General features: G+C 30.7%; 2 protein-coding genes across 3 annotated transcripts; one reads left to right on the forward strand and one right to left on the reverse strand.

The window, feature by feature from the left end:
* The first annotated feature begins 1529 nt into the window (after window positions 1-1529).
* Window positions 1530-4236, forward strand: LOC114178798 (subtilisin-like protease SBT1.8). Its single transcript, XM_028064897.1, has one exon. The coding sequence runs from the start codon at window positions 1604-1606 to the stop codon at window positions 3959-3961; it is 2358 nt and encodes a 785-aa protein (XP_027920698.1). The 5' UTR covers window positions 1530-1603; the 3' UTR covers window positions 3962-4236.
* A 253-nt stretch (window positions 4237-4489) lies between these two features.
* Window positions 4490-7976, reverse strand: LOC114178799 (guanine nucleotide-binding protein subunit gamma 3). Of its 2 annotated transcripts, none has more exons than XM_028064898.1 (5): window positions 7254-7976; window positions 6490-6542; window positions 6335-6379; window positions 6205-6252; window positions 4490-5627 (listed from the first exon to the last, which is right to left on the reverse strand). In XM_028064898.1, the coding sequence occupies exons 1-5, from the start codon at window positions 7401-7403 to the stop codon at window positions 5234-5236; spliced, it is 690 nt and encodes a 229-aa protein (XP_027920699.1). In that variant the 5' UTR covers window positions 7404-7976; the 3' UTR covers window positions 4490-5233. The 2 variants fall into 2 exon arrangements, with proteins under 2 accessions (XP_027920699.1, XP_027920700.1); XM_028064899.1 differs by having other exon boundaries at window positions 6205-6249; window positions 7254-7970.
* Between the last annotated feature and the right edge of the window lie 15481 nt (window positions 7977-23457).

The following is a 23457-nucleotide window of genomic DNA, read 5'->3' on the forward strand; positions in this document are numbered from 1 at the left end:
TATATATATATATATATATATATATATATATATATATATTATATTATATTATATTATATTATATATTATATTATTATTACTATGTATATATATTATATGTGTGAATATCTTATGTTTATATATATATATATATATATATATATATATATATATATATATATATATATTTTTATAGATATATATTTATTTTAAGTATATATTATATTATATTATATAATAATATAAATATAATAATATATATTATATTATTATGTATATATATTATATGTATATGCGTAGATATTTTATGTTTTTATATATATATATATATATATATATATATATATATATATATATATATATATATATATTTCTTTTAAATTTTTATAAATTTGTAATGTTATAAATTTGTTTATAAAAGATCTCACTAGTTAAATGATTAATTTGTTTTATACGTATATATTATATATATTATATTATATTATTATGTATATATATTATATGTATATTATATTATATTATATTACATGTATATGTGTAAATATATATATATATATAAGTATATTTTATTTATATGTATATATACTATATTATATTATATTATATTATATTATATTATATTTTATGTGTAAATATATTATTTATTTATATATATTTTTTAGATTATTTAATAAATTATAAATAGTTTAGTAATTTAAGCGGGGACGGGTATTTGGGCGGGTATATATATATCCCCATCCCCAGTTGAAAATTTCGGGTATTACCCATACCCATACCCATACCCAGTCAAAGCGGGGATTCCCCGTCAAAACGGGGACGGGTTCGGGTGATACCCACGGGCACGGGTTTATTTGCCATCTCTAGTAGAGAATCTTGCGAGTTACAAAGTTTTGTATTGAATAAAACTAAAAAAATTTCATTAATATATAAAAGTGTACGAGTATTGAACCTTAAATATTTTGTTGTTGTTGTTGATGATTCCATTCTAACCCAAAAGCCATTAATAAAAATTAGATTAAGACTTACTTACATAATTTAACTTAGCTAATTTATTTAAAGTAAAATAAAACACCCTCTTGGACAGCAAATATTGAAAAGTTGCGAAGAGTGACGTGTTTACAGCTGTTAAATTCATGTCCTCACATATATATATATATATATATACATGCATATTTGTGGTTTGATGAAGACAAGAATATCTTCTCCAAATCTACATCCTTCACAAACTCAACTCATATAGTCCAAAATTAGTGAATGACATGGCTGGTAACAAGATCCTTTTCTACCAATATTCTCACAAATTTTATTAAATTAAATTTAACTTGTGTATAGTTTAAAAGATCTTTTAAACAAATTAGTATGAAAAAAAAATCAAGAATTTTTCTTTACCTAAAATATATTAGACATATATTGATTATGGTATGTGTTAAAATAAAAAATAGAAATAATAATTCAAAATGATAAAAAAACTAAGTGTCATAGTGCAGTGAATAAACTTGTGATGTGTAAATTAAGCCAAAGCAAAGAGGAATGGTTAATAAAAAAAGAGAATTTGATTTGATGATGGTGGAAGGGGCAAAACCGTTGGGAAAACTGAAAAGCCCGGGATTTTTAAACAGAAGAAATGATGAAATGTTTGGTTATAAAAGAAAACTCAGAAGAGACATTGCACTCTAATGGTGTGATTAAGCAAAAGGAACAGCAAGTGATGGAATCATTCTCGGCTTTCTTCTCTCTGTCTCTTCTTCTACCTCTTCTCCTCGGCCTCCAACTCACGCCGGTGAGTGCCAGAAAGAGTTACATAGTACACATGAAAGAGCGCCACGATCCTAGCGTGCACCCCACGCACTTTGACTGGTACACTTCCATGCTCTCTTCTTCTCCACACTCTCTCCTTTATGCCTACACCTCTGTTTACAACGGCTTTGCTGCCACGCTCGACCCTCAACAACTCCACGCGCTCCGAACTTCTGATTCGGTTTTGGGTGTATATGAAGACACGCTCTACAAGCTACACACTACACGCACCCCTGAGTTCCTGGGCCTCCAGGCCCATTCTGGGTTTTGGGAGGACCTCCACCAGGCATCACACAACGTCGTTATTGGGGTCCTTGACACTGGCGTCTGGCCAGAATCCCAAAGCTTTGATGATTCCCAAATGCCCCAAATCCCCACGCGCTGGCGGGGTACCTGCGACTCCGCACCTGACTTCGACCCTTCTCTTTGTAACAACAAACTTATCGGCGCTCGCAGTTTCTCCAAGGGCTACCAAATGGCTTCTGCTAAGTCCAGAAAGCCGAGAGACCTTGCTTCGCCCCGTGACGGTGACGGCCACGGCACGCACACAGCCTCTACGGCAGCAGGCTCCGTTGTCTCCAACGCCACGCTGCTTGGTTATGCCACCGGCACCGCACGCGGGATGGCGCCGCAGGCGCGCGTGGCGGCCTACAAAGTCTGCTGGACTGACGGCTGTTTCGCCTCCGACATTCTCGCCGGAATGGATCAGGCAATCCAGGACGGAGTGGATGTCCTCTCTCTCTCCCTTGGCGGCTCCTCCTCCGTTCCTTACTACTTCGATGCCATCGCTATTGGAGCCTTTGCGGCAGTGGAGAGAGGAATATTCGTTTCTTGTTCCGCAGGGAATACTGGACCTCGAAGCGGTTCTGTTGCTAATGTTGCTCCTTGGATCATGACCGTCGGAGCCGGCACACTGGACCGTGATTTCCCGGCGTACGCTACTCTCGGGAACGGGAAACGCTTTGCCGGCGTTTCGCTATACAGTGGTGAAGGTATGGGAGACGAACCGGTTGGTTTGGTTTATTTCAGCGACCGGTCGAACTCTTCGAGCAGCATTTGCATGCCTGGCTCACTGGACCCGGAGACAGTGCGCGGGAAGGTGGTGGTTTGTGACAGGGGGCTTAACGCGCGCGTAGAGAAGGGCACAGTTGTGCGCGACGCGGGCGGGGTGGGGATGATACTCGCGAACACAGCGATGAGCGGCGAGGGACTGGTGGCGGACAGTCACCTTGTGGCCGCCGTGGCAGTGGGGGAAAACGAGGGTGATGAGATCAGAGAGTATGCGTCGATGGATCCTAATCCAACCGCTGTTCTGAGCTTCGGTGGGACCGTGTTGAACGTGAGGCCGTCTCCTGTAGTGGCGGCTTTTAGCTCTCGCGGGCCCAATGGTGTGACGGCCCAGATACTAAAACCGGATGTTATTGGGCCTGGAGTGAACATCTTAGCAGGTTGGTCCGGTGCTGTTGGGCCATCTGGGTCCGAAGACACTCGCAAAACGCGGTTCAACATCATGTCCGGTACTTCCATGTCTTGTCCTCACATAAGTGGGTTGGCTGCGCTGTTGAAAGCAGCGCATCCAGATTGGAGTCCAAGTGCCATAAAATCTGCACTCATGACAACGGCTTATACCCACGACAACACAGAGTCTCCTCTGCGTGATGCAACGGGAGAAGAAGCCCTCTCCACGCCATGGGCCTATGGGGCCGGTCATGTGAACCCACAAAAGGCCCTATCTCCTGGCCTTGTTTATGATGCCTCCACACAGGACTACATTGCGTTTTTGTGCTCCCTCAACTACTCCCTCGACCATCTCAGACTCGTGGTTAAGCATCCTGACGCCAATTGTTCCACAAAATTTGCCGACCCGGGTGACCTTAATTATCCATCTTTCTCGGTTGTTTTCGGAACCAATAAGGTTGTACGGTACACGCGCACGTTGACCAACGTGGGGGAGGCGCCATCTGTGTATGACGTGGCCGTTAGCGCGCCGTCCTCCGTGGAGATAACGGTGAATCCTAACAGGGTTTCGTTCACAGAAGTAGGGGAACGACAAACGTACACGGTGAGTTTTGTGTCGAATAGGAGTGTTAATGATTCGGCTGCTTCTGCATTTGGTAGCATCATGTGGAGCAATGAAGAACACCAAGTTAGGAGCCCGGTTGCTTTCACATGGACATATTTTTGAGGTTTTATTGTGACTGTTCACTGTTATTATTATCATCATCTATAGCCCAACAGCAGTAGGCCATAGGGTGTAGAGTTTAAAGCAAAGAAGCTGCATGCATGACTTTACCAGTCTTTAGGCACATTGCTGTTGCCATCATCACTCATCACTCCTGACTGCACAACTTGTTGTAATAACCTATTCTACAAGCTATGGCAACAACACAGTCGTTAACCACCTCATCACTTGTTGTAAATTCCCTACTTAAGTGTTTATATGTTTTTACCAAAGCTTTAGTAATTGGAAGCATTGAAACTGAAACAGAGGTAAAGTAAAAAAGACAGAGGCCATATTTTGAGTTTTTCACTGATCCCGGGATCTGATGAACGATTTCACAAATATGGAAACAGATCACGGACAATTTTGCGCTCCTGAGCACCCATGTGCAATTGATGCATTTTTTTTTTTTCTTCCTGTTTGGTACAGGCCTGCAGTTAAAGGTGGTGGCATGTTCTACCGCAGTACATACTACACACGGTCATTTCAAAGTTAACGCTTCCTCTGAATTACTAATTACTAGTTATTTCGAAGGGTCTTATTCCAAACGATCTCGGCCATGAATGGCTACTAATCGGTGTACCAAATGAAAAGACATTTCCTGTGTCCTGTGTCCTCTGTCAGTTATGCAGAAAAAGGTAGTTCACAGCAATCACTTATTTTCCTGCCGTGCCATTTGATTATTTAGTCGATCATCAACTTTCTGGTAGGACCACAGGGATTGAAACTTGGAGGAAAAAAATCAATAAGACAAAAAAGAAAACACTTTTTCTTTTCTGTTTTCGGAGATAAAACGCTTTATCCTTATCGTGTTTTCAGGAGGCTTACAGGGCGTTACACCATGGAATAAGAGCTCAACTACCTTTAGCTTAGTCATCAAGGTTCATTAAAACTGAGAGATTAATATTATAACAATTTTCTGCATTTAAAACAATGGAACAAACATTGATTAAGCTGATCAAAGCATGCAATCGTAATCGATAGACATTTTCTACTATTTGGGTCTTTCATTTCACTCGCGCAACATTGGAGATTGACAACAGCAAAGGGTCGAACTTATCTGACCCACGATTACAAACGGAGCTACTACATTTGCTTGGAGTATCCATATAGTGCATAATCTAACTTACAACATTTATAACCCTTTATATTTCCAAAATTTATACTCTAGCTATTATGAATGCAATTTTGATAACAAAAGCTTCAGATTTTTTTTTTCCTTTTGGAAAGAATATACTAGCAACATAAACAACATGGTCTCCAACATGACTTTGTACAACAGCAACATGAGCTTACCTTCGGACAGCTTGGGCAAGAGCATGTGCAGGTGCATTTGCAACTGCAGCAAGAGGGGCAAGATGGACAAGTTGGACACCCAAAATTGCAACTACGTGGGAGAGTACAACAATTTCCAAAACCACAGCTCTCTTTACAGAAATATGATTTGGGGCAAGAGCAGCAACAGCTCCACTTTGGTAAGGAGCAGCATTTGATGGATGGAAGACAACTGCAACTGCAACTGCATGGTTTGCAGTCACAACAGCAGCGTGGCAATTTTAGTGGTAAAGATAATCCTTCACAGCAGCAACAGCAGCAGCAGATCCAAGAGAGGTTAAAACAGGGCATGCCACTGCACATAAACAGGTTACTTGTGTTATTCATGAATCATGATTACTTATCAAGTAGGCTTACTATGAAAGGCTGTGCTGCTTCGATAAATGAAATTTAACCAGCTTATCAACCATCAATCATTTTCTGATGGCAACTTCGGTTTATCTCAGCTCAGTTAGCAGAATGCATAATTCAGCTACATTCATACGAGTTTTGTTTGATGCAGAGAATAGAGAGAATACAAAATAACATGACATAATCCTAAAAATTAGGAACAACACAAGTGTGTTCGTTAAAACTAAATCAGTCTTCAGAAAGGGTGCTTGAGACTGATGTTTAACGTCTTTCTGGTCATTCATTCCTTACAACAAATAATGGAAGTTGTGGGAAAACAAACTAAACAGTATTGCATCAGATAGATATCAAGAAATGCAAAAGTCCTACTAATCAATTAGTATAAAAAGGCAGCTAGTATTGTACTTGATATAATCATTATATTTGTATAAAACTTGTTTTTAATCTATTTGCACTGAAACCAAACACTTCTACTGATAAGGTTGTTATCCACATAAAGTAACGGCATCAAAAAGTGGTACCAGAGCCACTTCCAGAAGCGGCATGACCGGCTGTTCTTCTTGGTTCTGCTAGAAAGAAAAGAAGGCATATAAGAATTATGATCTCTTTGAAACAGTAACAAATGATGAAAATGATGAGGGCAGTTCTTACGTTGGTAACAGAGGATCTGCGTTTGCCATCACATAATCAGCAACCCTGCAATATTGTGGCATTCAATCAGCTATGATAATTGAAACATCATCCTGAGAAATTTCTCAAGTTTCATAATCTAAATGACATTCAAGCAACTCCACAAGCAAACATACTCTTTGCAGCATCTTGAAGCTGGTTGAAGGCCCTCAACAGATTTCAATTCTTCCTGCTAGATGCAAGATTTTTGTCAGTAAATTGATTTTTATCACCAAAAGATGCCATAAAGAAACTGCACAAAATCAACCGAAGTTGGCAGGTTTGACTGTACACTCATGGTGTCATAATGTTACAAGTTGCTAATACTATTCTAACACCACATCTAACCACTGAGAGGGGAAGGGGGACAAATAATTACACAAAAATGCTTTGAAACCACCCATTTCATCTTTCATTATTGTTTCCCAACAATCAATCAGCATCCACAGCCAAAAGATTCCACTAGCCAAAACAGCATTTTTGTGTAAATTGGTAAGGTTAGCTACACCTCACATTAGCCACAGTAAAGGAGGAAAATTATTGATCAAACCGTTAGAAAACCTCGAAGGCAGAACATCACTGAAAGAGGCAATGAATTTGTGAAAAGATTCAAAACCTTCTCTCATTCTTTTAAAGAAAAAGTCACATTCACAGATAACCTAACTAAAACCAGTTCCCGAACCCTGGCAGAGATCATCACATTAATTACTCTGTTTCATGCTCAAAGCAATCACAGAAATGCCATGCCAATTTGTCACCACGGATCGTTGCGAAAGACATGTCACATTACATTACACTCCCCCCATTTGACATTCTCAAAAACTGAAGAGTGAAGTTAGAGAAGAAGGGTGTAAGAGAGGGGACTGAAATTTTGAAAGGAAGCAAAAACTGAAAAACCCACCTCGAGAAAAGTGATTTCCCTCTCGAGCATGTGAACCCTGGCTGTCTCACGGCGCTTCCCATACAAATCTGGGTACTCCGGCGGGGATTTGGGGGAGGGAGGTGGCAGAGAGGGGACGGAAGAAGAACGCAGGGTGGGAGTGGTGGCCATGGAAGAGAGGGAGAGAGAGTGAGAGAGAGGAGAGAGAGGGAGAGAGAAGGTGAAATGGACAGAACAAGAAATGGCAGGAGTAGCAGGCAGTAATAGCAGAAGTCCTTGTTGATGCACTAAGGAAGGGGGCACAAGTAACAGTAATGGTAAGTGACAAAGAAGAAGCGGCAAATGAGGTTAGGTGTGAATACCATACGAAAAGACTGTGGCAGGGGCAGTAAATAGGGTCTCTGACAAGGGATAATTAAGAAACACCCAGAACCCAGAAAAATACTAATAAACTAATAATTAACCCAAAATCCAAACTTGTGTTAAGGGGTTTGAGTTGAATTGAATTTCGAAAGGAAAAAAAGCAGTAACTGAAAAGAGTGATAATGAAGGTAGAAAGAGAGTCATTATTGGAGTGGACAGAGAGGGCACGAGTGGGAGAAAGAGAAAGAGAAAGAGAAAGAAAAAAAAATTTTGAAAAAGAAGAAGAATCTGAGGAGAAGAGAAGAGAAGAGGGTGAGAATTGAGAATGCATGGTGTGGTGTGTAAGGTAATAATAATGGTAAAGGGTATTAATTATAAATAGTAAAGACGGCTGAGAGAAAGCCTGCCACTGCAAGTTTTTTGTACGAACCTATTTAGCAAAGTTGGAGGGGTGTTGATTCAGGCTTTGATTGAGATTTGAGGTTTCGTTTAGGCAAGGAAATGCAATGAGTGTGATAGTGTCACACAGTGAAAAAAAAATTGTTTTTTTTTATTTATTTAATGTATTTGTTTTGTTTTGTGATGTGGTGGTGGTTCAGTGGAGGCAGCGAGCGAGCAGAGAGTGAGGAGTGTGGGGTGGTGTTGCAGAGACCAAGCGAAAAGCACGATGGGAATACCTCAGACCGCACGTGACCGCTGCGTAGGAAAGAGAAATCCTTCTCTTTTGGGCGCCACTCTTCCACCACACCACCAATTTGCCCTTATTTTCAGAACCTCTGTTACCCGACCCAACATGCACCACAATATTATTATTTTTTACGACTTCACTAAATTAATCACACACCCTTCATGTCCATAATTAATTCTATGTTTTTTTCAGATCCTAACCTCCCAGTATTACATTAATTGTAAACTTTCTTTGCTCAAAAACAGTTCCTCGACAGTGCTTCACTCAATAAAAAAGCAACAAACTTCTTTGTCAATGTAAAACAAAAATTCAAATTTACCAAACTTTAGATATACTTTGAAGAGATCTACCCATTTGGTTCAACGGAAATGCACAGAAAAGAACAGAACAAGAAAAAGATATAGAATCCACCTAGGATTATTTTAACCTTAAAATAGGATAAAAGTCAGATTGATGTGGTTCTGATTTCCCAAATTGCTCTCAGTTGCTAGTTTGATACTATAACACTGTATACTTGGTACCCAACTATTTGTACGGAGATGAACGTTAAAATCTGAGTCTTGCAAGTCTTGTGAGATTATTCCTTTGCATTGTTACTGTGCTTGCACAATTTAAAAGTTAAATAATTGATCATGATTCTTGTATAATTGGTTATAGGACTTCATATTTCACAAAAATTATTGTAGTAAGGACTTGTCTAATCTATAAATTATGTAGTGAAAAACAAATTCTCATGCAACATAGATTACATCATATAGACTTGCATGATAGATTATATTATATTTTATTTTATACATTCAACATATTTTATTCTATTATTAATAGTGGTCATTTATATTTCACATATCTAAATTTACACACATGAGATAATTAGTTTTCATTTTATTTAAAACAATTTATTACAATTTTTTTTTACTTTTTAATAATTTAAATAATCTATTTTTTTATTCTCTCTTTTTTATATTATCTGGACATTGTTTCTTTTGCTAAAAGTTAAAAAAGAAAACAGTAAATGGTAGATATTTGCTACTTATACTGAACAAATCATCTAATCCAAAATCATTGTTTTAGATAGATACTGCCTCCATATTTGGTTAAAAACACTTTCAACAGTTTATGCTAAAAGCAACATTTTTTTTCCGGCTAGCCTATACTTGCATCCTTATCATGTTTTTTACTCCATTTCTTTCAGTTTCATCTTTCTATTTATTTTGCATATTATGCAGTTTCTTTCATTCACCCATCTTGTCTCCTTCTCTTGTTTTTAGACTCTTGTTGTTCTTTTGTTTATTTGGTTATCTTCTAAAATAAACTGAAATTCAAATTTTGGATAATCTATTTTTTTGTCGTTTTCACTTGTTAAGAACATATTTTAGTTATAATTAGCCAATAATATATGGGCAAATTATATGACATTATTATTTTAGCTATGTTGTTGATGGACTTACTTTGTAATATGAATTTTATTTAAAATGTTTATTATCCACTATCAATTAGTTAGAAATAATAATAAATGTGATTTTGAATTATAATTGCTTTAAATCATAATACTAATATAAATAGTTAGTGATAAATTTACTTTAATTTTTTTTAATGAAAAAAATCTATTGACATTATTACTCCTCTCTTTTTAAATGTCTGAGTTCCTCACTGGATTTTTGGATAATTAGATTTGAAATTTATCTCAATTACAATATTGTAATTGTTGTTGGTCTAAATAATTTTCAAACTATGAAAATCAATTACAAGAAGAAAAAAAACAATATTTCCTTCTTACAAAACAACAAAAACAATTATTTTTTAAAAAAATTTCATTAATTTATTTTGATTTACAGATCAGATCTGTCATTCTTGTACCCCAAGAGTAGAGATAATGTATGAACACTCAAGGGTTTCAAAATTCAGTATATATCCATGATAGATGTTAACATTTTCCATCACAAAAAGACATATTTCAAACCAACATAATTCAATGTAAAGATGATGTATAGTTTTGAACTATTTTCGATTATGATTTGTTTGTTGAAAATGATTTGTTTGTTAACATTATTCTTTAATTATAAAACAATGTTTTCATATTAGAATTTATACAAGTTTAAGTATCTTGTTTGTCTGACAGTGTTAGTTCCCGGTGGGTAAAGAAAAGTAATATTGTTTTGTACTTAAACCAAATAGACTTATCTGATTAGATACTTCTTTGTGTTTTGTTTACCTACCAATTTTAGTGTTGACTGATCATAAATCATTCAATAATATTCAAAGTTGATGTTAAACATAATTTTGTGTAGATTAAGAAATATACATAATACATTCTCCATTTTTTAAAATTATGTTTGTTATTATTGAAGTAAATTTATGTAATCTAAAGAGAAAATAAATTATATTTGAATAAAACAGTTATATTCACTTTAAAAATAAACATATAACAAGGTAAGAAAAAATAGTTGTATAAAATGCTCTAAATAAGGAAATTATAATTCTTACCTTCTTTCTTTTTCTAAATAAAAATAAAAATTGGATATATTTTTTTTAAAAGTTATAAAATAGTATTCTTGCCTATAAAAAGGTAGTATACTTTAAAGAAAAAAATATCAATTTGTCATGAAAATTTTGAGAAAACTAACTTTTATTTGGTAAAAAATAAGCTTTTCATAATTTTTGCAATCTTAAATGATCTTGTGACAGATTATATAATTTAACTTGTCAGGAAGTCTTTTGGATTTATCTGAGTGAAATTTTTTTAGTGCATATGAGTTTAAAGTTAATCTTATGTGTGTTGACTCGCAAACTATTCAACTACATATTTGACTATAACGATTTTTTAACTACATGTAAAAATTGAGAACATTCCCACATTGATGCACAAAATAAAGAACTTATGTTGGATGAACATGTGATGTTCTCTACTAGTGTGTGAAATATGGAAACATCAATTGGTTGTGCATGTAATATTTTTCATGATAATGTTGAATCTTAAATCTTCATTTTGCATGTGAACTAGGTTATCTGTTTATTTGTCTAAATTTGAGTCTCTAATTCATATAAAATTTTAAATTTTTTGTATGATAATTTTCAGTTTTTGAATGAAAAGAATATGTTTTGAAGAATGAAGGGAGTTACATTTGTTTAAGTGTTTATGTGTTACTGCATGTGATTTCATTGAGTTGTTATGTGAAAAGTATAATATTAGCTACTTCAATGAGTGATTTCTCTCACAATTCCCAAAAGTAAACGCGTTCAAGCAAAGGCAACAATTAAATCATTAAGTGAAAGTATTAAGTTATTTGGTGAGATTTCATTTTTCATTTAACACCATTGATGAAAGTAGACACGACCAAACAAAGATTTTTTATAAATCACTAAATGAGAGAATTATTTAGTCAATCCAATAAGTATTTCATTTGATGTCATTAAGCAGCTAATAAAGATATTATATATCTTCTGCTTTTATTGAAATTGATAGAGATATTATATATTTGATTTTCTATTATTATTATCAAATATTTTGTTTTATTAGGTTTTACTTTCTCTTTTATATGATGAGACATTATACTCTATATATTGAACAAGGTTCTAATAAATCAGTAAACAAACTTTTTTTGAGTTGTTTTCACCAAACACCTTTTGAATGCATTTTGTACACATTCTTCATTCTCATGACTTATACATATTAATATGGTATTAGAGACAAACGCGCTTAAGCAAAAGTATCATTTAATGTCTAAATTTCTAAGTGAGTGCATCATTTAGGTCAATAAGTGAGAGTATCATATGAATTACTCTGAAGAGTGTCTTGTTTGATACCTCGCCTAGTTAAAATTATTTTTTCTTAAGTAGAAAATATCGTTTCTTGTCTATATTCAAGTGGTTTTTTGTGGTCAGTTTGAATATGGATGTTTACATACATAAATTATTGAATTGTTTGAATAATTTATTGTTTTAATTTCTGTGAATTGTGGTAAATGTGTACATAAATGAAAATGACATACAAAGATTTATATTGTTACGGAGATTCTCTAATTTAATTATGACATCAAGTTGTAACAAATTGAATGAGGATTTATTGTATCATTATACTCCATGTTGGAATCTAAAGAAGGATATACCATAAATAAACTCACTATGATCTATATAATTGAGGTTCATATACCATAAATGCTAAAATAGGTTAGACGTTAAATATTATTTGAATCTCAAAGTGTTAATGTTGTGTTTGTAGAAACATTACTTTGTAAAATAAGGTTACAATGCGAAACAATTATAGAAATTGAATTTAGACATTTATAAATAAATCATGAGATGACCATCCCAATAATCATAAAAATGGCTTAAGAATTAAAGTTTACAAGAAGTTGTTCATGAGATTGGATAATTTTTAACTTTGGTAAAAGCTATGAATAATAATCGCTCATGTCCTGAGTTACTATATTTTTTTGTGTTGAAAAATATCATAAAATGATTTGTTTTAAAATAACTGTTATATATAAGTATAAATTGATGTATTCCCTTAATATTGTAAGAATTACTTTCTCAAAAGAAGAATGTAATCGCAATTATAGAGAATTAGTAAGTAAACATAAATGAGAAAAGGAAAAGTGAGACCCTAAAAATAAGTAACTCTTCATTACAAAATTGCTATGGGAAGATTTTTATAAAAAAATCATAAAAAACTCTTGTTGTTCTCAACACAAAAACAAATAGACTCTTACTATTCCTAAAAAAACCTCATATTGCAATTTTTTTTTCTGAAATAAAAAACTTCAAGTTACAAATAGTTTTATGCCTTCTGACTATTTCTATGCATTTTTAAAATAAATTGATCTATACATATAAAAATTGTTAACAAGTGATTATTTTATTGAAAAGGATTTTTTTTATAAGAAGAAATTTAAACAATAACACCTAAAAAATAGACTATTAATATATTCAATTATTGTGAGATAGGTCTTTCTAAAAATAACTTTTTTTCTTCCGTGTTTGAAATTGTAAATTCAAATTTTAGAGTGGTAATGACGTATGTTTAGGGTTATTCAAAATAATAAATAGATGTAAATTTACCGTTAAGCATTTATAATATACGTAGATGTACGTCGGTTGCAAAAACAATATAGGCAAATTCTTTTTATTTCTTTAGTTTTTTTCCTCCTTCATCTTCTCTTCCTTTGCATTTTTCTTCTACTTCTCTTCTCTTTCTCCTTTCTCTACTTCTTCTTCCTCTTCTATTTCTCTTTCTCGTTCTTTTACACAAATCAAAAATATTAAATATCTAAAACTCAAAAAATTTCAACCCATACATACATATTTCATCATCACACACAGACCAAAGATTCATCTTCACACACAAACAAAAATTCAAAGGAAACAAAACATAAAATTGATCACATTCATACATCATCACACAAAAGCCAAGTTCAAGGAAGAAGACGAAGAATATCTACCTCAATATAGAAAATAATCAGTGGGAATTACGCTTTTCAATGTGACGAACATAAGAAAACATAAGCATCACAACTCTTGTCGTTGTTGTTTCCAGGGATTTTGTGCACTCTCTGTGAGGGAGGAAATGGAAAAGAAGCTGCCTCTAAGTTTTTTTTAATGATTTTTACATCTGGCTCCTTTTCGTCAAATGTAAATTTTAATTTTTACGTTTGATCCACTGACGAATAGACGTCTAACCTTACATCTGATCTTAGAGGTTCAGACCTAAAAATCAAAATTTACATTTAATAGAAAGATTAAAGTTATTTACAAAATTACCACGCATTTTTTACGTCTAATCTATGTTAGTCAGATGTCTAAATCTCTGTTAGTCAGAACTAACTAGACCGACATAACAAGTCATTTTTGTGTTATTGTGTCACTTTCATATTGAATGGATTAAAAGGTTAGAACACTTGTAATTAATTTTTTTTTCTTTTACATTTGTACGAGATATATAATTGGATTTAATGTTGTTGTTATAAAGCACAAGTAAATGTTAAATGTTTTATGATACACAATATGAAAATTCAACTTGCATTATAATGCACTAAGTAATTTTTGCCCATATTCTAATTCGTGAACATATTTATGCTAATGTTACATTGTGAGTTAAATGTTGATATTTGTTGGTTAATAAACACATTTAAGTTAAATATAATTTTAGTTTCTCAACTTAAATTGAAATTAGAATTCGTTATTTTCGAAAATATTATATAAAATTCATTTTCATACTTTATTAATGCATGAAATACATCCTTCATAACAGAAAATTATAAGAAAACTGTAAAACAAAAGAAAAAAATCAAAAAAATAATATATTCTAATTACACGTGGTTGAATGTCATTGGTTCTAGATGATGTATTTCATGCATTACTAATGTATAATAATGAATTTTATATAAAATTTGGAAGAGTGACGAATTTCAATTTCATAAATAAATACACATGAATTGATTAAATATATACTTAATCCATTATAGACAATAAATTTAAAATTGTCAGTTATATTTAGTGTACATAAATTAAATTTTAATTATGTAGTTGTTTATTATAAAATTTAATTGTGTAGTTGATCAAGGTCTCATAAACTAAATTAACTATATTGAGAGTAAAATTCATCACTAATCAACTAAAAATGTAGAAATCACTTTATCATATATATATATATATATATATATATATATATATATATATATATATTAATTATGTAGTTGATCAAGTTCTCATAAACTAAATTAACTATATTGAGAGTAAAATTCATCACTAATCAACTAAAAAAGTACAAATCACTTTATCATATATATATATATATATATATATATATATATATATATATATATATATATATATATATATAGTGGTTAGTTATCAAACAAACTAAGTTGGTGTTAAATTTAGATAATGGTATCATGTGGTGAAGAGTAGATGGAGGTTTTGTGAAATAAGTTGAAAGTAAAAGTTACCAATAGTCCACTAAATAAAATATTGTAATAGATCTATGTCACCTTGAATAATTAAGAGATAAACCAATATAGGAACAAATATTAATTTTAAGCTTGAAGATTCTCTCCAAAATAATTAGTTGTTATACTAAATATGAATGTTTGAACTCACATTTGATATCCATTATATTCTGCATATATTAATTATTAATTATTATTATTATTATATTTTTTAATTAAAATTACTTTTGTGATATATATATATATATATATTATGTTTTGGAGTTTTACTATCACTAGCTTAAAAATACATTAAGATTAATTCTAAATAATTAATATACTCTTCTAATTTATAACTATATATCGAGATAATTTTTCTTTTGTGTACACATTTCATAATTTCAATTTTATCATTTACAATATAATTATTGTTAAATTTTGAAATAATTATATAAATTTACATGTTTTCTTATAAAACTATCTATCTTCTCTCTCTTTTTTTCCTATCCATCAAGAGTTACTTTCTCATCTCTTCTCCAATTACTTTCTCATATCTTCTCCATTCATCTCACTTTGCTTTTAATAAATATAAAATTATTTTGTATATTAACTTAATAACATTATATTATCATCATCTACTAATATAATATTATCCATATTTAAAAAGTGCGTACATACAACCGCAATGTGTTTACACTAATAATCAACATAGAAAGTGACATTCTATGTTTGTTCAGGTTATAATCGACATAGAAAAATACACTTTCTATGTTGTTTATATGCTAATTATAGCCTCAATGTTTATATGCTGATTATGATCATTAGCGATATAGAAAATGACTTTTATTACATACATGACAGACTTTTCTATGTCGTAGGTGAAATTTATATGGCGGGTCCAAAATCAACATAAAAAAGTGAAGTTTTTGTTGTTTTTCATTAAGTATTTATCTCAAATTTGACAAAAAAAATATAATTAAAAGGGTTAAAACAATAAATATTTAAAATTTACAAGAGATATTTTGGGAATAATAATTCAAATGTGACTTTAAGTTTCACATTAAATAAAATAACAAAGTTATATATAATATAACAAAAAAGATTCATAAATTCAATATTTTGAAACATCGGATTAGACGTGATGGATGTCAAATTTTTTATGTAGGTTATATTTATCTCACTCACAAAAAAAAAAAAAACAAAACACACACATACATACACATATAATACGCACGTGTGCGCACGCACATATATATATATATATATATATATATACTAGTGTAAACACAGGCGCTATCGCGCCTGTGTGTATGCATCTTTTAAACTTAAATGTTATTAAGTTAATATATAAGCTAAAATTATAATATTAGTAGATGATAATATTGTAATGTTATTAAGTTAATATATAAACTAAAATTATATTTATTAAAAATAAAGTGAAGTATATCAGAATAGATGAAAAAATAACCATTGATAAATAAAGAAGAAGAAAAGAAGCATAGATAGCCGATTTTATAAAAAACTTGTAAAAGTAATGGTCAATTTTAAAAAATTTAATAAATTATTATATTTAAAGGGTAAACTTGGTATTTTGAAATGTGGACACAAAAAGGAGAATCCCCTTTATATATTGTTATAGATATATATATATATATATATATATATATATAATATAATATCTTTATAAAAAAAGTTCATCAAAGAGTCGTATTTCTTATTTAGAAAACCAATGTTCAAAGTAGTTTTAAATCAATTTTAAAAATGAGAAAAATTAGTTAATGAAATGAAATCTAAGTATCATAAAAAATGTCAAATCCATTAAAATGTCAAATCCATTAAAGATCACGTTTTAATGAAATTGCATATTCAGCTGAAAATTCATTTTGTATTGAATATATTTTATACGTAGTAAATCAATTAATTTATTCAATTGATGCTCGATTTGAACATTTGTTACAACATAAAAATAGTTTTTAGTTCAAAAGGTTTTAAACTTTAAGTGAAGATAATTAAATAATATTGAATTAATCTTGACTTTTTTTAAGATTCAAAGTTGTTTGTTTTTCAGATTTCTTAAGAGAATATGCTACTACTCATATACGTTTTTTCAAAATTAAAATTACTTAAAAGATTAACAATGTTACAGTATATATTAAATGAATTAGTCATCTTATCTGCTAAGTTTGAAGTATTAGAATCACTTCATTATAAAACATGTATAAACAGTGACGGATTTTGACTAATATTATTAGGAAGTGAAAATAATATATCCAAATTGGGTTAAATATGTTTTTGGTCCCTTAACTTTCAATGAATTTTGGAATTAGTCCATTTCGAAACTTTTGACCAATTTAGTCCTTCATCTTTTTAAATACGTGAATTTAGTCATTTTAATCAAATTTTGTTAAGTTTAATTGACATTTCAAGCGCGTTTCATAATAGTATTTGACTTAACCTTAAAGAAAAAATGTGTCAAAAATTATAAACAACTCAAATACAATCATAAAATGCTTACGAAACATCAAATAAACTTAACAAAATTTGATTAATAGGACTAAATCCACGTATTTCGAAAGATGAAGGACTAAATTGGTCAAAAGTTTCAAAATGGACTAATTCCAAAATTTACTGAAAGTTAAGGGACCAAAAACATATTTAACCCATTCAAATTTTATACATTTAATTATTGTCACTAATAAAATAAAAATGAATACATAATTTAGTATAACGATAACTAAAAAAGAAATCACACATATCTAAAAGATTGTCAAAAGAAAATTTGATGATAATCAAACTACACTTAAAATCCAGATATAAAAAACACAGTATAATATTTTTTCTTTTATGTTCATAAAATAAAAAATTAATATACAAGAGACTCGTTAAATAAATGATTAAACTAATATTTTACTATCAAGTGAGACAAGAAAGAATTACTTTCTTCTTTATTTTTATTCGAGAATGGAAGAGAACATATGAGAGATGAGAACAAAAATAATAAACTTTTTTCTCTTCATAAACGGAAGAAGATAGGTGAGAATGGGGGATGAGAACAATTTGTGAGAAACTCAAGACATATAATGGAACCACAATTAAAATCCAGTTATAAAAAACACACAGTACAATAATTTTTATTCCATGTTCATAAAATAAAAAATTAATATAAAATAGGCTCATTAAATAAATTATTAAACTGATATTTCACTCCAAAGAATTACTTTCTTCTTTTCGTCCTCAAAAATAAAAGATAACAAATAGAAATAAGAGCAAAAATAATAGATTTTTTTTTCTCTTCAAGAAAAAAAAAAGATGTGAAAAAAAGATATGAGAACAATTTATAAGAAATTGTTTCAATGAAACCTACCTTTAAAATTGTTACCACAAAGTGTTTTCTCTTTATTTAATTCGATTGGTTTCACAAAGTTGATTTAGATTTTTAAGATTTCTTCTTATCAAAATTGTATTCATATATTGTTTCTTTATGTAATTTTGTTAAATTGAACTTTAAGAAATTAAATTGGAATTTCACATCAAATTACATCGTTTATCAGACATACATGCAATCATTTATACTTGTTTTTAATATTTGTATTTGTTTATTTTGTAATTCTTTGTAACTTACAAGTGTTTTAATCACAACTTCAAGGGTTTAATAGTAAAATCCCTTAGTTTCTTGAACAACCAAAATTTTATTTTCTTTATCCTTTCTTTTGATGAACTTTTCTTTCAAATAATATTTTTTGTTATCTTTTTTAATGGTTTGACTTGACATTCATAAATTCACTAATGTTTTTTATTATAACATTTACAAAATTAAAAATAAGGTAGTTGAAATTAAATTTCGATTTTATGTAATTGTTTACTCTTTTCTATAATTGCATGTGTATCCTTGTTATTTGATACTTTGTTTCAAGATTCGATTATGTGTAATTGTTTACTCTTTTCTATAATTGACATTTGTACCGTTGCTATTTGATACTTTATTTTAACATTCATATAATTTTTTTCTTGATATTTGACATATAAAAAAAAGAAGAAAACATGTGTTTCTTTTACATTAAATAATTGGTAATTAATATGATTACATTTTTACTTTAATGTGAATAGTACTCTACTCTCAATAAAAACTAAAAGATTAGATACTTTAGTCAAACTTTACTCCACATCTTCCTCTTAATGGTTTGATAAAATTAGACAATGGAAGTACTTGGACAAACTTTTACAAATCGTATATAATAGAAGAAGTTGGTCGAAAAAAGATATTTGGAATGGAATAAGATGAATAATTGATGATTGGGCCATGCATATTAGATGCAGCATTAATGCAAGATAAGTTGTCTTGGATATTGTTGTTGTTCTATCCCATCACCACCCCATCATTCCATATTTAGCACTGTACATTCACTTCCTTTTCATACACTTTCCTATGTCGCATCTCTAAAACATATTTCACCTCTAACCACTTTCTTATTCACAAATAAATAAAAAGAAAATGTTATTTTGTTGATTTCATTGCCGTGATAAAATTTTACATCGACTTGAGATAATATAATTTTAATATATAAGTGATGTGCAAACTTCATAAGTTAATTTTATGTTATTAAATTAGATTTAAAACTCACTTCTAACATGATATCAAAGTTATTGTTTAAAAAAAATCTATCTTAACTAGATTGACAATTTCATAATATATAATATATAAAGTGAAGTGCAAATTTTACCTTATTTTTATTTGTACTATACAAATTATTGACATTTTTCATGATATATAACACCTCATAAATCTCTCATAATTTATTTTGTAATTACTATTATATATATATTTTTAAATGAATTTTTCTCATTTAGTATTGATAATAAAATAAATTTTTATTATTATCGATAACATTTATTTGGATGATAACAAGACTATATATATATATATATATATATATATATATATATATATAGTGCCATAGTATTAATTCTTATTACTTTTTTAGTTAAAAATTATAACTTCGTAGAAATGAAAAAAAGTCAAAATGTAGGAGGAAAGAAGTAAAAACATTGTTGGATAAAATGGAAAAAAATAAATGAATGCGTATAGTTGAGAACAATCAGCTCAGCTGTCATTCAAATTCCCCAAATGTTGCCTTTTTTCCGTACTACTAGTGTAGACCTTATTTGTATTATCAATTACTAAACCGTAATATATTTTTCTGAAATAATAATCATAAAAATTAATACATCATTCATACAAAATTATGACTTAAAAATAATACTTTTATTATGCTTATATATATTATTATAATTTTAAAACAGAAAAAGGATAAATATCCACAATACGAGTTATTTATTTAATGCTAAATGCTAACCGTACGAATCACGAGAATTAATTATGAAGAATTATTACCTTTGTATATCAGCATTTTTCAAATTAAAAACTATAATATGATATGTTTAATTAAATTAATTGTTTTCTTTATTTTTATAATTACAAATAAAAATAGAAAAACTTCATAAGACGGAGATTAAGATAACTTAGTATAGAAAAAAAATGCTTCTAATAAAATTAAAATTGAATAATTAACTTTTTTTGCTTGTAACGAAAGTGAGATTAAGTTAACTATTTTGTGGAATTATTCATTTAAACAATTATGTAACTATTAATTAGTGAATTTAATTAAGTAGTAGACATTTCATAAATTTTGAGCACTTTAACATTTAATTTTATCTTTTACTGTAATATTTAATCTTTTAAGTAACGTATTAATTTAAATTAAAAAAAATGGAAGATTTGGGGAGTAGCGCGTGGAAGGAGGGAAGGGTGGGGCCAGGATGAAACAGACATGTCATGGAAGCACTTGCCGCTCTTTCCCAAAGTTCTAACTTACGCGCCAAAAAGGGTTAAAAGTAAAACTCATTCATGACGTGTCTTACCGTGTTTCCGGCGCATCGTAGAATCCCTCAACCACCTTCAATCTAACGTGAGCCTAGCGGTGAATTTTCGGATTCCGGCAATCAATCATTGCCCGCTTTTTATCTTTCTTCATTCACCCGTGGGTCACCTCCATGCCTTCTAAAACCTGCCTACAGCGCGCCACGTGCACCAATCACAATGAAAAGGGTAATTTTAACTTTTTTTATGCTTTTATGTAGTTACTGATTTGGATGAGCGTTTAAGATGGAATGTGAAATTTGAAATAAAAGATGGAAGCAGAAATACGGAAGAGGGTGAAAGGGTGAAGAGCGTGACCCTGTGTTTGAGTGGAAGTCTGCAGTGCCATAAGTGTGGGCATGAAATTGATACGAGAGGGTCCGAAAACATCAACTAAGTACTCGAAACATAACAACGTCAATAGTACAAAACATCATGAAAAAAGATAGACTAACATAAGACAAAAAGCACATACAAAAGCAAAATTCCTCAAAATTATTGCTCAGATTTTGTTAGGTGTAAAACCTTTTGCTTAACTCAATTCTACTTCTTTTTTTTCTTTTCAAGTTTTCGAAAGACTTTCTCTAGTGTTATTATTATTGTTTGAGTGTTCAAACTTTTAAACTTTTACCTTTGAATGAGGGATTTCAAAATTTTTAAGAAATTTAAATATATTGTATTTGAATTAATTATAATTGAATTTCCTTCTTCCCTCAAATAGTTTGTTTGAATGGAGTAGTTAAAATATCTTATATTTCAATTTTCTTGTTTGAATAAAATAATTTAATTTCTATTTTAATACAAACTCAACTCTATAGAGTTTGAGTTGAGTTAGCTCGATTTTTGATTCAATTCGTCTTGATTTTCGATTTGGGTCGACTCATAAAGATTCAACATGGGTCAACTATGTCCAACCTTTGGCACGAGCTGCCTTGGCTCGTCCATCAAACTGGGCCGACTTAACTAGACCTTCGACACATACCGACTCGACTCAACCTTCGGCATGGGTCAACCTTCGACTCAGGCAAACTCGGCTTGATTTTCAATGTCACTCGACTCGATTTGACCTCCGACCCCACTCGATTCAGTTCGACTTTCCACCTAGGCTGGCTCGGATTGACTTCAGTTTGTGCTGACTTGTGAAACCTGATTATAAATTCTAAAAGAGAGTAAAATTATATTATTATGTTAATACTCTATTTTTCTTATTAGTAATATATTATATATATTATAAAAAGTTAAAAACTTTTTAAAGGGGTCTTCTTTCAAAAAAAATAGAGACGGTTTACAAAATTTCATTTCATTCTCACTTCTAAATCTATTTTCTTCTTAGTAAAGTGATCTCTCTCATTTTTTCTCTTGAAGATCCAAAGTCATAGAAGCAGTTAGTGTCTAGGATCCTACCATACAAGTTAATCAATTTCACGTCAGGGTAAGTTCAAATTTTTTACCTCTAATTTTTTTGTGCAATGCAGGTTTTTTTGGTTACATGTGATTTTTTCTATTTTTTAGATACATCTTCGTCTAGTTGTGGTCCTTAAACCATTATTGAATCGTTGATTTTAGTCATTGGATTGTGAATATAGGACCATTGTAATGGAGATGTTGTGAAAGTGGAAGAACAATGATAATAGTCTTCCTTTAAGGTAAGGTAACTTGATCATTTAAATTATTTTAAAATGAGAATTTATAACTTCATAACCTTTAAATGATTTTGTGAAATTTGATTTGATGCATTTATTAGAGCTTTTAATGATCTGTGTTGTGTTTTGAGTTGGGTATATTTTTGATGGTTGATGAATTATAGAGTGATGACATGTTTGACTTTTTTAATGGTATGAATTGGGTCTAAATGAAAATTATATTGATGAGTACTAAAAGAAAATGATTCTTGGTAAAAGGGATATGTGTGTGAATTCTATGTTATGGAATGAGAGAAATTGAGATGATAAAAATTGATATGTTAATCTGTTATGGATTCTTGTGTTTATTGTGACTAAATGTGATGTTGACATGGTTGAAAAGAGTAAATTGAAGAGTTTGGTATTATTGTAAATAATAATGTTGATAAGTTGAGTGTAATATTCTGGTAGAGGGAAATATTCAATAGTTTAGAAGCATTTGTTTTTTACTGTTGCATGTCCATTATTGGGCGGCTCCAAACACCGTAGGCAGTAGGGGGAGGCACTAAGCGGCTGGTTTGGAGTTTTAGAAAAACTTTAAATTTTTGTTTAAATTGTTTATGTCCTCTTTGGCTTATAAAAGAAAAGTTTGGTTCTCAAAGGCTATTAAAGGAAAATACCATTATTTACGATGTTAAAGTGTATTGAGAGG

Source organism: Vigna unguiculata, chromosome 3, assembly GCF_004118075.2.
Source record: "Vigna unguiculata cultivar IT97K-499-35 chromosome 3, ASM411807v1, whole genome shotgun sequence".
Lineage (NCBI taxonomy): Eukaryota > Viridiplantae > Streptophyta > Magnoliopsida > Fabales > Fabaceae > Vigna > Vigna unguiculata.